The 13,927-nt window shown below is 45.1% G+C and overlaps 2 protein-coding genes across 6 annotated transcripts in view; both read left to right on the top strand.

Moving 5' to 3' along the window:
• Positions 1–13,465, top strand: part of LOC135371418 (uncharacterized) — a 147,421-nt gene extending 133,956 nt beyond the window's left edge. For 2 of the 3 annotated variants that reach the window (XM_064605478.1, XM_064605477.1), the window contains 3 exons: positions 3,000–3,158; positions 12,737–12,841; positions 13,148–13,465. In XM_064605478.1, coding sequence (XP_064461548.1) covers positions 3,000–3,158; positions 12,737–12,841; positions 13,148–13,318 — 435 coding nt within the window. In that variant the 3' untranslated portion in view covers positions 13,319–13,465. Of the gene's footprint in view, positions 1–2,999; positions 3,159–12,736; positions 12,842–13,147 lie in introns of those variants that run through there. The other variant, XM_064605479.1, reaches the window with a different exon arrangement.
• Positions 4,152–9,227, top strand: LOC135371434 (uncharacterized). Of its 3 annotated transcripts, none has more exons than XM_064605487.1 (8): positions 4,152–5,176; positions 5,234–5,408; positions 5,800–5,877; positions 6,031–6,108; positions 6,215–6,330; positions 7,385–7,519; positions 8,451–8,651; positions 8,754–9,227. In XM_064605487.1, exons 1-8 carry the CDS (start codon positions 5,174–5,176, stop codon positions 9,051–9,053), a joined length of 1,086 nt encoding a protein of 361 aa, XP_064461557.1. In that variant the 5' UTR covers positions 4,152–5,173; the 3' UTR covers positions 9,054–9,227. The 3 variants fall into 3 exon arrangements, with proteins under 3 accessions (XP_064461557.1, XP_064461556.1, XP_064461558.1); XM_064605486.1 differs by having other exon boundaries at positions 4,155–5,176; positions 5,797–5,877; XM_064605488.1 differs by lacking the exon at positions 8,451–8,651 and having other exon boundaries at positions 4,158–5,176; positions 5,797–5,877.
• Positions 13,466–13,927: the final 462 nt, after the last annotated feature.

Raw genomic sequence — 13,927 nt, 5'->3', positions numbered from 1 at the left:
GTAGAGCAGACAAACGCGAGCGATTATGGATTGGGCGCGGCTTTGTTATAACAGCACGAAGGCAAACTTCGGCCAGTGACATTTGCAAGCCTCACGCTGAAGTCGCTAGAGCGAAATTATACCGTAACGGAGAAAGAGTGCGCGGGTAGTAGAGTGCATCGCTGTTGCCAGTCAGTTCCCGGTTTCGCCTTGGGCTGATGTCTTGGGTACACTCATCAGTCCGGCGTCGATCTCTACCAGGGGCTGTCCACTCCAGCAATGGGCGGAAGGTACTGCTGCATGCATGCTGGATAGCCTTCGCGACGTAAGTCCAGGACAAGTCCCATCCGGATAATTAAATCACGTCCCAAGATCATTGCTCCTGCCAGTCCAGGAAGGTAAACAAGGGGTTGTCCGACACGATATTCATCGACGGTGAAGGTAAGGCGTACCGCGCCAGCAACAGGTACAACCGCACCAGCGCCGAGCCATAGGAGAGTCATGGGTCGGGTCGTCCGTACCGAGATGTTCCGCTCCCGGCAGCAATCGTGGATAGTGTCGCTGATCAAGGAAACAGCTTCTCCGGTGTCCACCAGACAGACAGCCTTGCCCAGAAAGCGCACCACTATACACGGTCCAATGTTTCAGATGTCATCTTGCAATCGGAATGCAAGCGGGAGAGAGGCCACTGCATTCTCAGAAAAGATAGCACAGCTAGAAGTAACTTGGCTCTAGTAAATGTTCGCTCCCGCCGCGGACGGTATTGCATTATCCGCGTTTACCACAGTCGGCGTTTTCCTGGAGTTTACCACAGTCGGTGTGACTTTTCCTGGGGGGCTTGTCCAGGGGCGGCTGGAGTACGATGCGGGCAGTTCCGACGGATGCATCCGTGCTCCACACACCCATAACGCCGCGGTCTTCCACCTTTTATTCCAACTGAGTGCGGCGAGGTTGTTCCCTCGAATCGGATGTTTCGCTGGTATTCTCAGACCTGCAGGCCAGCGGGGTTGGAACTCCGCTGCCTGTCTGCCCCATAGACAACTAGGATGAAGAGAATCCCCCGGTCTAGGGTTTGGGTGGTACCGCAAATAAGCTAACTCTGATCCCGTAGGGTGGCATTGTCGGAAAGCACGTGCCACCTTCTCTTTTCGTCTGAGAGAGATTCCGCTCTCCCATACAGTTCTCGAATCGTCCGACTGTATTATAAGAGGTTCTCCTCACTATGATGCGTTCCTCACGCTCTTCAGCATGCGCGTTACATAGCATAGCATTACATAACAGCAAACGAACGAGGTTTTATTTTCCGAGGTTTTTTCCGATGTTTTGTCCGCTGCCGCACCCAGACTGTCCATTTTCCTCTGCTCATTCCCTCTTAAGTCCTTTCGAGGGAAATGATAACCAAAGGGGCGTGATGGCTGTGCGTCTGCTCGCGTATATCGCGACTTCGGCGTTTGTCGGTCATGGGCTTGCGATATAGCGTCACAACACACCCTCATCTTAGTTCCTTTGTTTGTTTGTTTGTTTGTGTGTTTGTGTGTGTGTGTGTGTGTGTGTGTGTGTGTTTGTTTGTTTGTTTGTTTGTTTGTTTGTTTGTTTGTTTGTTTGTTTGTTTGTTTGTTTGTTTGTTTGTTTGTTTGTTTGTTTGTTTGTTTGTTTGTTTGTTTGTTTGTTTGTTTGTTTGTTTGTTTGTTTGTTTGTTTGTTTGTTTGTTTGTTTGTTTGTTTGTTTGTTTGTTTGTTTGTTTGTTTGTTTGTTGCTGATGAAGTACCTAAACGGATACTGTATTTTCTGCTTTGTATTTATCTAGTTTTTGCAACGAGAGAATAAAGTTGCAGAATCATCACAAATTGAAAGTGTCTCGCTCTGTAACAAAGTGGATTCGTTTTTCGCCGGCATCCCGTCGTGTCTGCCCTTGCATCCCTATAAGTTACCGACAAAGTTAGTTACAGGAAAAGTTATTTATACTGAAATGTATCTCTGTACTGGCTAAATGAATTACTCCTCATTTACTCTCGGTTTCCCATGGTCAGGATGACCACATGTGAAACTGATTTAATGTGTAGCTTACCAACCATCAAATCATCGTCGTAAGATACAGATAAAATGGTTAAAAAGCAAGCGAGCTGGTCCTCATTTTTTACCTTCGAAGCGCTTCGAAGGTAAAAAATGAGGACCAGTCGTCGGAATTGGCAAAGCATCTCAAAGTTTGCTTTAATTGTTCTCCCACATGGGAACAGACCTTTGTCAAGGCCAGGGAGTCCGACCTCAGTCGGAGGCTTTTGAGAGAAACGTTGTCAATTTTGGGGGCTGGGAACTGTGTCAGCAAAGCGTCTGTGACCTTCGGCCCTGCTTTGGCGAGCCTTTTGCACTGTCCCTCCTCCCCCACCTGATGTGTTAAAAGTGTGCGGTTGTCCATTAAACTTTAGCTGTGTTTGAGACTTTGTGTTGTGTCGTCTGTTTTTCGTCTTTTTCCCAGTCTCGGGTTTTCGTCATGGATCGTCGTAAGGGTGGTTCTTGGCTAAGGACAATTCCTAGTGAGAGGCGACAGTCGGAACACATTGAAATGATGCTTGCTTCCTATGGTTTTCGTGCTTTCAATAAGAACACGTGTGCACGGTGGTTGTAGGTAGTTCAAATCCAAAATTGAGTATCATGCGATCAGTGCCAAAACCTCCGCAATATTCTTTTTTCTCTCTTGCTGTCTGTGTGGAAATTATAGCGGATTATTTCTGCGCAGCAATTGTCACAGAAGTGCACGCGATAGTGTTATGCTACCGTAAAGCAACCAATGCTGAGGGCATTGCTTGTAATGCAATATTGATTGTCAATATTCCGTGCACGGCGGGGCATTATGTGATGTTGAATGCATTTTTCGAAAAATGTCAACCTATGCCTCTTTGTGCTGGACTTTCCCCATCGGGTTGAAGAACGTTTCACAGTCTCCTGAAAGCTTCGTTTGGAAATGCCTTAACATCGTGTCCCAAAACAACTCCTAGAACTTATATTATACTCAATTGCAGGAGGACGCGTGGCAACTTTTACAAGCGGCCTCAGCATCATTAGAACCAACAGCAAAGACGTTCATGTCTTTCACACCAGCTGTTGCACTCTACGACCTGGAGAAGGGCATACATGTAGACCCACCGTGTAGATCGGTGGAGTACAGCGATTTTCGATCTGTAAGTACACCAGGGTTCCGCAGAGTACATCAGATTTATCCCGCGGTATGTTGACAATGTTTAAAGGGGCACATGTGCACTTTTTGCTAATGCATTCTTTTACGTTGCCGGCGGTGAACGCTTTCCAAAAATTATTTAAGAAAATGTTCTACACCACTGCACTTTTTCCTTCTCATGCCCTGCTCTGCGATGCCTTGCCGACAACAGACAGACACCATTTTGACGTCCTGCTCAACCCGTCTAAACAGACTCCTGTACGATGTCACTTGATTGTGACACGGGGAAGCGATTTAGATCCTAATGGATAATTCGGCTGATAATTTCGCGGTAGCTTTTCTTGCCGAATCCCGAGAAGTCACGTTCGCTTGGTCAAAGTGTAGCAATCTCGCATCTTCCCGTGGCATTTTCCGAACGCCAAGCAGCGCCTTTTTCTCCTGTCCTCTATAGAACCTTTTAGCGGGCTTCGAAGCGGGTTATAGCCGATGTCGTCACATTGGCCGGTATTGGCATACACATGGGTTAGCAGACCATGAAACCTGAAGACGAGCCACCGCGGTTCCCCTTGATTCCTGGCAACGCTCATTTCATTCAGCACGGGCGCAAGACTAGGTATTTCCTGCGCTAGGCTGTGTTGCCAGGAGCCCACTCGAATTCACCACAAGCATGTCTCCGCTTGAAACGTACAATGTTACCAGTTCAAAACGTTCCACTTAATGTGGGCATTGTATCTTCGGCACAGTGTTGTCTTGCGATGTTTCAAAACAAATAACAAAGGACGGACGGACGAATGAGCCATTCGTACAGTGTCGCCACTGCTGTCGTGCCCATTCACCAACTCGCATGTCTAAAGTGGAATGCGTGCTGGCTATTTTCTATTTTACGTCGAGACTGGGGGGTAACCGCCGGGGGGCTGTGTGTGTGTGGGGGGGGGGGTTGTTTTGGGTTTTCCTCAGACGCCGTAAGACATGTCCGCACAGTTCCCGAGTTCTCGAGTAAGTCAGCCCGAGACGCACTTCCCACGGAGCGTTAGTCGTCTGTTGCCCACCTCGGAGGCCGAAAATGGCAAACTCTACCATCAGTGCCTAACACAGGAAACCACATACGAGCCACTCTGAGCAGGTGAAGCCAGCAGCCATATTGGAAGGGGCGCCAATAATGTAGCGAGTAAACCTTTCAGGTGGTTTTGGTGGGGAACCGATAAAAGGAATTGTTCGACTGACACATGTCTTTATGAGCACAAGTCTAGGGCTTTTGAAGGTCATGCTTGCTCTTCCCAGTGTGTATTTCACATGACTCGAAGGGTGCTGAATAGCTGATGCATAACTTGCGAAGAGGACGAAACCTACACTCTTAGAAATGTAACCTGTAACGTTCCCTTTAAGTGAGATAACCTATGAAATACGAGTTATTCCCGTTGTTTGGCAAGAGTTACAGAACGTATATGAGTTATATGGCAACCTGAGCGTCTGCTCTAAGGGTTACATTCCGAAAATCCTGTCGAGTAACTCATAAACAAAGCGTTACTCTTTAAGCCGTTACCTATATTGACAAAGCACGGCTGTTTCGAACGTAAGCGAAGTTTCGCATCTTGCTTCTGCGAATTAAAATGCAGTGGCTCTGTTTATTTCGGTAAAATCAGACCCCAATTTGCCTCATTTGTTTAACAGTATCCGATTCTTGACGTTTACTGAAAACAAAAGTAGCTAAAATCGAATGTAGCACTTTCGTCTACGAAACAAGCAGTCGGCAGATTTTCTGCTATTATAATCTTATTTTAGAACACGTCTTTGGCGACACTTTTATTTCGTGTGGAATACCTTCACATCTCCACGTACACGCGCATCTCGTCACCGCGCAGCCACGTTTTCAACATGTGTACGGCCAAGCGACAGACTGCGTTTGGCAACATTGTGTTGGAAGCACGAGGTACGAGTTTGAGATACGCGCGCACGTATGTGCTCCGGCGTGCAAGTGCAAGAGGATAGTATTCCCAAAACCCTCTGCCGCAAAGGCACATGGTAAGTGTTATGTGTTACTTCTACTGCGTGACATTATACAAATGAAGTTTTTCCAAGGAAATGTCCCTAACGCACACTGACATACGTGGGGTCGAGCGTGGTCGGTGCATGGACGCTGACTGCGACTGTGATGAGTTCATCGTGGAACAAGACGACAACGGACGTGTATGCAGAGTCATGTGCTGTTATTGTGATCACGCACCGGCCAAGCATTCAACACTGACTTCATTAGGTGAGCGAAATTGTGGTAGTCTGTACGAATTAAGCCGTGTTGTTTACGCGTCTAACAGAACGCGCACTGACGTTCCGAAACTGCATTGTCATCATATTTGCGATTCACGCTTTTCAGTGATTGTCTGTGTTGCACATTTGCTTTGTTTTAATTCACAGCGTTCATTGACTTGGTAGCTCCATCCTCACTCGCCGTCTTTGTGCTTACAACGTATACTGATAGAGGAGGCAAATGGGGAATTTTGCAGTCGGGTGAAACCCTTGATATAGACGTTGTTTGAAAATATGTACACGCGCCTGTTGCAAGGTAACAGGACGCAAATCTGTCTACTGTCTAATAACACTAACATGAGAAAATAAATTGGATTTAATTCAGTTTTATATAACAGCAGGGAATCTGGAGTCCCGTTCACTATCAGCAGGAAGTGTTCAACATCAAAGCGACGGCGTCGCCGTTCCACAAGCACAATGTAAGGGATTACTGTGGTCGCACTCCCTTTCAATTTTGCACTTCCCAAGGACTGTTTCCATCTGTAGTTCCTGTCATGGGAACAATTCACTGTTAAATAACACAGTAATGTGAGCAAGTAAATTGAGTTCAATTAATTTTTATTTAACAATAGGGAATTTGGAGTCCCGTTCACCACCAGCAGTAAGTGCCGAATACCAAAGGAACAGCGTCGCCGTTCCACAGGCACAATGTAAGTGTTTACTATGGTCGTATCAGCTTTCAGTTGCGCATTTCCCATGAGCAATTGCCCAATAATTGCTGTCATGGGCCTGATATTTTTGTCGAAACATTTTCAGGCAGTTCAGAAAATGTGGGCACATACCAACCCTCCAAAGAGCCTCAAGGAAGCAGCAGTGGACAAGGGCAACATGATCTGCAGCCTTCCTTGCACAACGAAGACAACACCAGTCATGTACGCACCCATAGTTGTCATTATTGCAAATTGTCGACAACATCTTTTCGAAGATATAGTGAACACATTCTACAGTGTGCTCCATCTGATCATATGCCGTCTTGCTTGTCTTGTGGAGCGAGATTTGAAAGCATTCGAAGGTACAAAGATCACTTCAAATTTTGTGCTCAGTCCAGTAGTGCAACTGATTTTGATGACAAACAAAGCGAGTGTCCTAGTAATGCGATTGAGGAGATGGAGTGTACGAACGAAGCGGAACCGTTGCCATCATTCAGCAAATTGGGGCATTTGTGTAGGAAATTGGAGGGCCACCACAGGTGCTCAAAAGCAGTTGTTGACTGCGTTGTTGAGGGCATAGAAGAGCTTTTCCTTGAAAATGGCTTACTTAATTAAATACTACATATTCATTTTATAACGAGCAATATAGATTATGTGTATTAACTTTTTGGTATCAGTATATCCCTTCTCATGCCACGTTACCTGATAAACCTGGATTAACCTGTCAGCCTAAGTACACGGGTTTGGCCTGATTTCACCAACACCGAGTAGCATTTGAAGCGAGGTCAGCGGTCTCTGAACTTGAATTTAACGCTGATTTGTGCTTCACAAAAGGGGGTTATTGTTAGTCAAACATTCAACATGTCACCAACTAACGTTAGCAAAAAAAAAAAAAATTTACTGTTAGCTCTATGTCTTAGCAACGCTTGGTCTTGGTTTAAGATTAACCAGTGTTGGTGAAACCAAGCATATATGTCTTACTGTCGAAACTTATTTGGTGAATTGTCACCCCAAAAGTGTGTTAAGTGTGGTTGGTATACCAATTCGCGGCTCTGTACTGTGCGTCATGTAAAGAACGTTAAACGACTATAATTTTTCAGTATATCTATTGAGTTCAATTCCAGAAATAAGCAATATATTTCAAATAATTTTATGAACGAAGTCAAAATTCAAAGTTTAAATCAACTGTATTTTCATAAGGTTTTCAAACGTACTTGAACGAGCAGAAACATGAATATCATGAGTTACTGCGACGTGTAGAGTATTTTCGATTCAGGTGCTGTGTAGCATGCCCGCTGACGAGCTAGATGATCATCAGTCCAGGATGCCACAACTCTTAAAAGTCACTTTGCTGTTCCGGAAAGATAACCCTCCAGAGACACTTCCGAACTATTTCTTGAGGGAGCACACAGTAGGTTACCCTCTCACTTGTCAATTTTTGTGCAGGTTTTCATAATGTAAAAGCCTCACTCTGGGCACACAGAAGGACGACACGACTCAAATCAACAAATTTTACTAATCACGAGAACACCATGTGCATATCGTTACCCAGCACAGGAAAAAGTGGGAAAGGAACGTAGCAAGAAGTTCACAGGCTCAGCACAAGTCCAGTTCGCCGGAGATCGCCAAAGCCTCTCTCAGAAATCGCAATGCGGGAAACAGTTTCAACATTGCTTCTGTGTCTATTGATAACCGTTGCATTCGGTTGACCTTGCTCTGAGTTCGTGACCTTCTTGCTACCTCGCTTTCCCTCTTTCCACCATGCTGTATAACTATGTGTACATGGTGTTCTTCTGATCAGTAAAATTTGCTGGTTGGAGTTGTGTCATCCCTCTGTGTGCTGAGACTCAGGCTTTTACATTCATAAAAGGAATTAGATTACAGTAACAATTACAAAATAGGAAGTGCATCCCAATTAAAGCTATACAGTTACTATTAAATGTAATTGAGTTACACTGAATTGCATTGGTTTTAATACATATTTTTTGCTGTATAACTTTATTGTACATTTAACTAAAAGATAAATGACTAGTGAACTAGACGAAAGACAGGAAAATGACTATCGTGGCTGTGGGAGCAAAATTCTTAGCATGGTACAATCTTATAATTGCTGGGGAAACCTGCTTGTTACTTAGCATAAGCATTAGAATATTAGACAAGTGAAAAGGGCCATTTATTTAAATTTGGTGTTCGTCCACCAGCTGGCCTGCATCTACGCAGTTTCTCGGTGTACAGGTTTCTCTGTTTCTTTTTCACGATTACATGATATGTGTGTCAAGAAGGCTTTGATGTGAAGTACTAGCTCATAGGTTGCTGCAAAGAAGGTATTTTTGTTGTTTAAGCTTGCTCATGAGGCAGAATTACGCTTTGGGCTTAAAATTGGAGAAATCGAGAAACTGCTCTATGCAAAGCTATGGCAACTGGCTAAAGCAACTGGCTATGTAAAGGCAGCCTTTGCAGAGGTCACTAATGAAGAGCCCTCGTACTTGGCTATTGATAAATATTTGAAATCACGCCACACGCAACAGAAATTGGTGATGGATGTGAGTAGTTTAGTCTTATCAGCTGTGTAAATCATTGGCAGCTAGTTCAAAGGGACATGCGTTGTTCTTGATTTCGACTTACTGCAACCATTTTTCCCTTAGGCATGCAATCCTGAAATGCAAAAACCTCTCGGTCCAGCAATTGTTTTTGGAGAGGACAAGTGGGTATATGGAGGCTCTTACGATGAACGCATACTCCTGAATGAAGAATGCACACTGGAAAGAGCTCTTGTGATGTGCCTAACAATTTATTACATCAAGGACTTGTCTTACCCGCTGGCATACGGCCAGATATTGCTCTTACTGCAAAGGATTGTGGTGAAGGACAGTGTGCCGAAAGCGTGCATGAATGGCAAGCTAAAGGACTTCATAACACGGCTTGAAAAGAAGCACATAATATGATGTGAAAAGAGAAATTGTACAGGGTGTGTCACGATTACAGATACACAACACCTGCGAGCAACAGAACAGATTTGTTGAACAAATATATTGAAATACTTCATATCATACCTTCTTCTCTTGGTGTGTGTATGAGAAGTCAGATACACACAATAAACTTGTACTTTCTGCAAAGAGTGCCACAGTGTTGGTATTGTGTTTGTGCTATTTGCTCATGCTATCAAATGAAGGAGGCACAGGAAGCTGCAGAGATCCATAAATTCCATGTGAGGGAGGAGAGACAAGCAACATGATGATCTCTCGTATAGAGTAATTTATTATGTTGTCCGTTTTATGTGGTGAATGTTTGGTTGCTGTGGTGCTTAGGAAACTTTGCTGCATAGCTTGTATATAAGGGTTACAAGCCGGTCATGTACAGGGACATTTACAAGTTACAGGGTAACGTATATCTGGAGGTTATACTGCCTATGAGTTACATGATACATAGGTTATACTGCCTATGAGGTACACGATACATAGGTTATACTGCCTATGAGTTATGGGATATGTACGTTATACTGTCTATGGGTTATAGGATATGTGGGTTATACTGTCTATGAGTTATGCGATAACCTCTATAAATAAAGGTAAAAAATGTGCACATTTTTTACCTTTATTTATGAGTTACAGTTTTTAGAGTGTAGTAGGAAAGACAACACTCGCAGTCTTGCATGTGTCTGGTGTTGCGACGCAAGGTCCCAGGTAAAGACAGGGCTCTGGTCTTGGGAAAACGTAGCAGCGTTTATTCTGACAGCTTTCCTAGCTTTCGAAGATATCAGACAACGTGACTTCTGAGGTCCTGGCTGAGGTCACAGCATTTGCCCGTGGCTTCTAACCTTGCTTGGGGTTTTCCTCCGTCTGCTTCGTGGGGCGGACAGGTAGTAGATCCTGTCGGAATGTTGGCGACGGCGGGTTTCCGCATTCGGATGATCTTCTCCGTCTGGGTCCGTGTGGAAAACAGGTGGCCAACCCCCTTGTAATGACACAAAGGTTTTCGAAGTGGTCCAGGTTAATCGCAGATGCAGCTAATCCCACCGTGTATGTTTCGATGTCTGGTTCTTTCGCAACAGTGGTCTTTCTTCCCTGTCTCGGGATTTGTCCTGTTCACGGGAATTTCATGGTCCATTTACATGGAGCAGATGACCGGAACGGCGTTTTGAATGAAAGCACACATTCTAGAGCTACCTTAAGCTTGGTCCACACTGTTGCGTTTCAATGCGTCCGTCAGCTCTGTGTCCGTCTACGAAATGACGCAAGTGCCTTCGAGAGCGACGGACGCATAGGTTCGCAGAGTTCGGTAGTATCAGACGGAGCGACGTAAGAAATGCCTGTCACTGCCCCGGTAATCGTGCCGCCGCGTTCTCTGCGGCTCGTGGGCTTAAAGTCCACTTCATGTAGTGGGCTATAAGCAGCGTCTCGTATCGTAGCCCCGCAAAAGTGCGAATGTGAATTGGAAACCCATGCGTCCTCCTCACAAAAACTCTGATGGACGGGTTTATTGAGACGCAATAGTGCGAGCCAGGCTTCTTTTTCTGCCCCTTCTAAGATGACGACGTGTCGGCGTCACTCCAGCTGCGTGGCGGCGAAGTTTTAGTATGTAACCTTCTTGATCGTATCCATCCAGCACCAACTATTGAAGGCACTCTCGTCCCTTAATGCATTACGATGTAATGTTTATTTATGTTTTTTATTGCGTGTTAGCGCCGCGAAGCAACTGTGGCTATGAGCGGCGTACAGATGTGGACAGACGGAGAGAGGGCAGCAGGAAGGAGTGGGGGACAGGGCGATTAGTATGCGTCCTGGGCCGACATCAGGGGGAACTCTGCCGACATTCGTCTGGAAAGTCTTCGGAAAACCAAGAGAAAACCTCAGACAGCACAGCCGGCGGTAGGATTCGAACCCACCATCTCCCAGTCTTGAGCACGACCTTGGTTACCACCAACGAGCGGACGGCTTAGCCCACCCGGCCATGCTGCTGGTATTTAGTTATGTAAATACCTTAAATTATCCCATTGGGGCATTACATGAGGGAGGGAATTACAGTACAGGAACAACAAGAAGAAAAACAACATATATTTACAGCGAGACACACTCACGAATAACAAACAAGATGATCCCGTATACCTGCTAGGCACACTGATAAACAAGAAACAAAAGAGACACGATATTTATAGTTAGACACACTCATAAAAAGCAAGATAATCGATATCTGTAAAATAATCTGCATAAACAGTTACTTATATCTGCAGAAAATGCAAAATTTGACGTTTGAAAGCAGTTACATGACTTACATCGTGAGTGATGACTAGCGGCAATGGAAGACCGCTCTATTCGGTGGTGCATAGAGCTAAAAAATGAGCGAGAAAAATGTGTGAGAAAGGTTCATCTTTTAAGGAGTGATCCAGTCGCGGGTACATACAGCTATGTACAGCTGGTAACAAAAAATTCGGTCTCAATAAACTGGTATTAAAGAATTTATGATAGACAGAGCCTATTAGATTTCCTGCGTGTCTCGAGGTAAGGAAGGTCAATGGATTGTTTAATAGCTGTAACACCTGAAGGATAATGAATGTCCAACACGTGTAGCGCGGAAACCAAGAACAAGACCTGAGGCATAGGAAAGCGTGAGCTCTGCATGTTCTCAAGAAGGCCGAGCCCCAACTGGTACCAGTGCGACGATGGCCTATAAGGCTGACACCACGGTTGCTTGACGGGGAACTCTGTAAGAGTCGTAAAACGCGCTACAATTTCCTCGTAGTAGTGATCTCGTATCGGCAGAGTGGCTTGATAGAGACAGGTTCGTGCCTCGAACTGCAGATTATCCAACATGTGTACCGCTGAACCCAAGGACAAGACCTGAAGTATACGAAAGCGTGAGCCCTTCGTGTTTTCATGAAGGCCGTACCCCAACTGGTGCCAATGCGACGATAGCTTAAAGGCTGACACCACAGTTGCTTGACAAGCAACTTGGTTAAAGTCGTAGAACGGCGATAATTTGCTCGTCGTAGTGATCCCGCATCGGCATAGTGGCTTAATAGAGACAGGTTTGTGCCTCGAAGTAGATATTGTCCTACACGTGTAGCGCGGAAACCAAGGACACGACCTGAAGCAACTGTGCCAACTGGTGCCGACGCGACCATGGCTTATAATGCTGACAGCACAATCGCTTGACGGGAACTCTGCTAGAGTCGTAGAACCGGCGACAATTATGTTGAGAACGCGAGAAAGCTGAGGACGCGACAAAACACTTCTCGACAAAGCGCTCGATATACCTCTTCTTTCGTCAAACTCTGTCCCAGGATGCCCCATGCAAAATAAATTGCACTAATCCCTACAGGATCAATGTTGAGGGTTGAATAACTCACTGAATGAATAATTGCTAGTTGTACGCTGTGTGTTGTAGTTGTTCCATGTGTTCCATCGTGACTATTGAGGATATCACTCCCATTATCACTTAATACTGGCACACGGAGTTCCTTTTTATTCGGTTCGTTTCTTTTTAATGTAAGATGCACAAAATTGGTGCACAAAAAGCAATGAAGCTTTACTTAATCATCCAATGTAATGACTACTCCACATGACATCTTGTCTTTCTCGCTACAACTTGAATATTTAGATGTACAATGTACAATTACTGTTGATTTCAGTGGTGCAAAGAGAAAAGAGTCCGCGTTACCGATTATGTATACAGCCTGGCATGGGACGGTTTTACTGTGAAAGTGGCAGATGACCTGGGCACCACAAAACAAAAGGTGAGGAGTACGGGGCATTGTTATTAGGACACCAATCTGCTTCCAATCGTAGCTGCACTATCGTAGCTGCACAATCGTAGCTGCACTACTAGAACTGCAATGTTATGCATAAAAGCTGGTTCTGTGTCACACGTTGGAAGACGTGGTGAAAGTGTATTGTCAAACCTACGGTGCAGTACAATGCCATGCACAATCAGTGGTGTGGTTATTTTGTTCGTTGACGACGTACTACTGTCACATGTTCACGGAGATGAGATTATACGCTGTTGTTTATCCCGCTTATCGTTACTTTTGTCTTTCTTAAAGGTTTGTGCGGCGAGATCAACTGGTTTTCAAGGACACTGGGCCGTTTTTGCCCTTGAGCGTGCAGACAACTATAGTTGCGGGCACTCCAAATTGTCCTATACGGACATTCTTCGAAAAATGGACCAGTGCAGCCGAACAAAAAAAAAATATAATGACCCAAACCCATACTAGGCTATCACATCATTGACTCACGAACGCCTCATTACCATACGTGAACGGCACGATATGACACATACGCATATGTTGGCAGGCTCGGAGAGGTGCAGCCCTGTGCTGTGCACACGTAAAAGCAATAATGGGCCTTAGTAGGCAATCCCGAAACACGATAAGCCATTCCCAATACCGCTTCGAAGTGGCTGTATGTATGTAACTGTATGGTGATGTAACTGATCCAAAATTCTTAAAAAGAAAAACGCACCATCCTCCTCAGCAGGTGACCCAGCTTACAGTGGTGGAGGAAGACCACGGCTTTCCTGAGTGAGCCATTCTTAGCAGTAGGTGACAGGTTCCCTACATAAAATAATGGGAGAGGCTTGCTATGGGGATTGCTAGAGTTGTTGGCGCAGTTTTCGGGTGGCACAGATCATGGCAGGTGTTCTTTTTTTTTCTCGCTGCTTAGTTTCAACAAAACTTGCTTGCTCCTATCAATGCATTGCACGGGTGTTCGCAGAGGACACCCAAGTAACCTAGCCAACACTAATTTGACGTTCCGCACGTTTCAATGAATCTATCTCAAATGAAGTTTCAATGTGCCCTTCGTACGAAAATGTTGGAGCTGGT

This window comes from Ornithodoros turicata, unplaced genomic scaffold (genome assembly GCF_037126465.1).
Source record: "Ornithodoros turicata isolate Travis unplaced genomic scaffold, ASM3712646v1 Chromosome11, whole genome shotgun sequence".
Classification (NCBI taxonomy): domain Eukaryota; kingdom Metazoa; phylum Arthropoda; class Arachnida; order Ixodida; family Argasidae; genus Ornithodoros; species Ornithodoros turicata.
The sequence above is the reverse complement of the archived record's forward strand: the minus strand, read 5'-3'. Positions and strand labels throughout refer to the sequence as shown.

Coding starts and splice junctions, on each gene's coding strand:
- LOC135371434 (XM_064605486.1), top strand. Junction 6,109..6,214: donor CGCCGTTCCACAGGCACAAT/GTAAGTGTTTAC, acceptor AAACATTTTCAG/GCAGTTCAGAAAATGTGGGC. Junction 6,331..7,384: donor ACGAAGACAACACCAGTCAT/GTACGCACCCAT, acceptor TTTTCGATTCAG/GTGCTGTGTAGCATGCCCGC.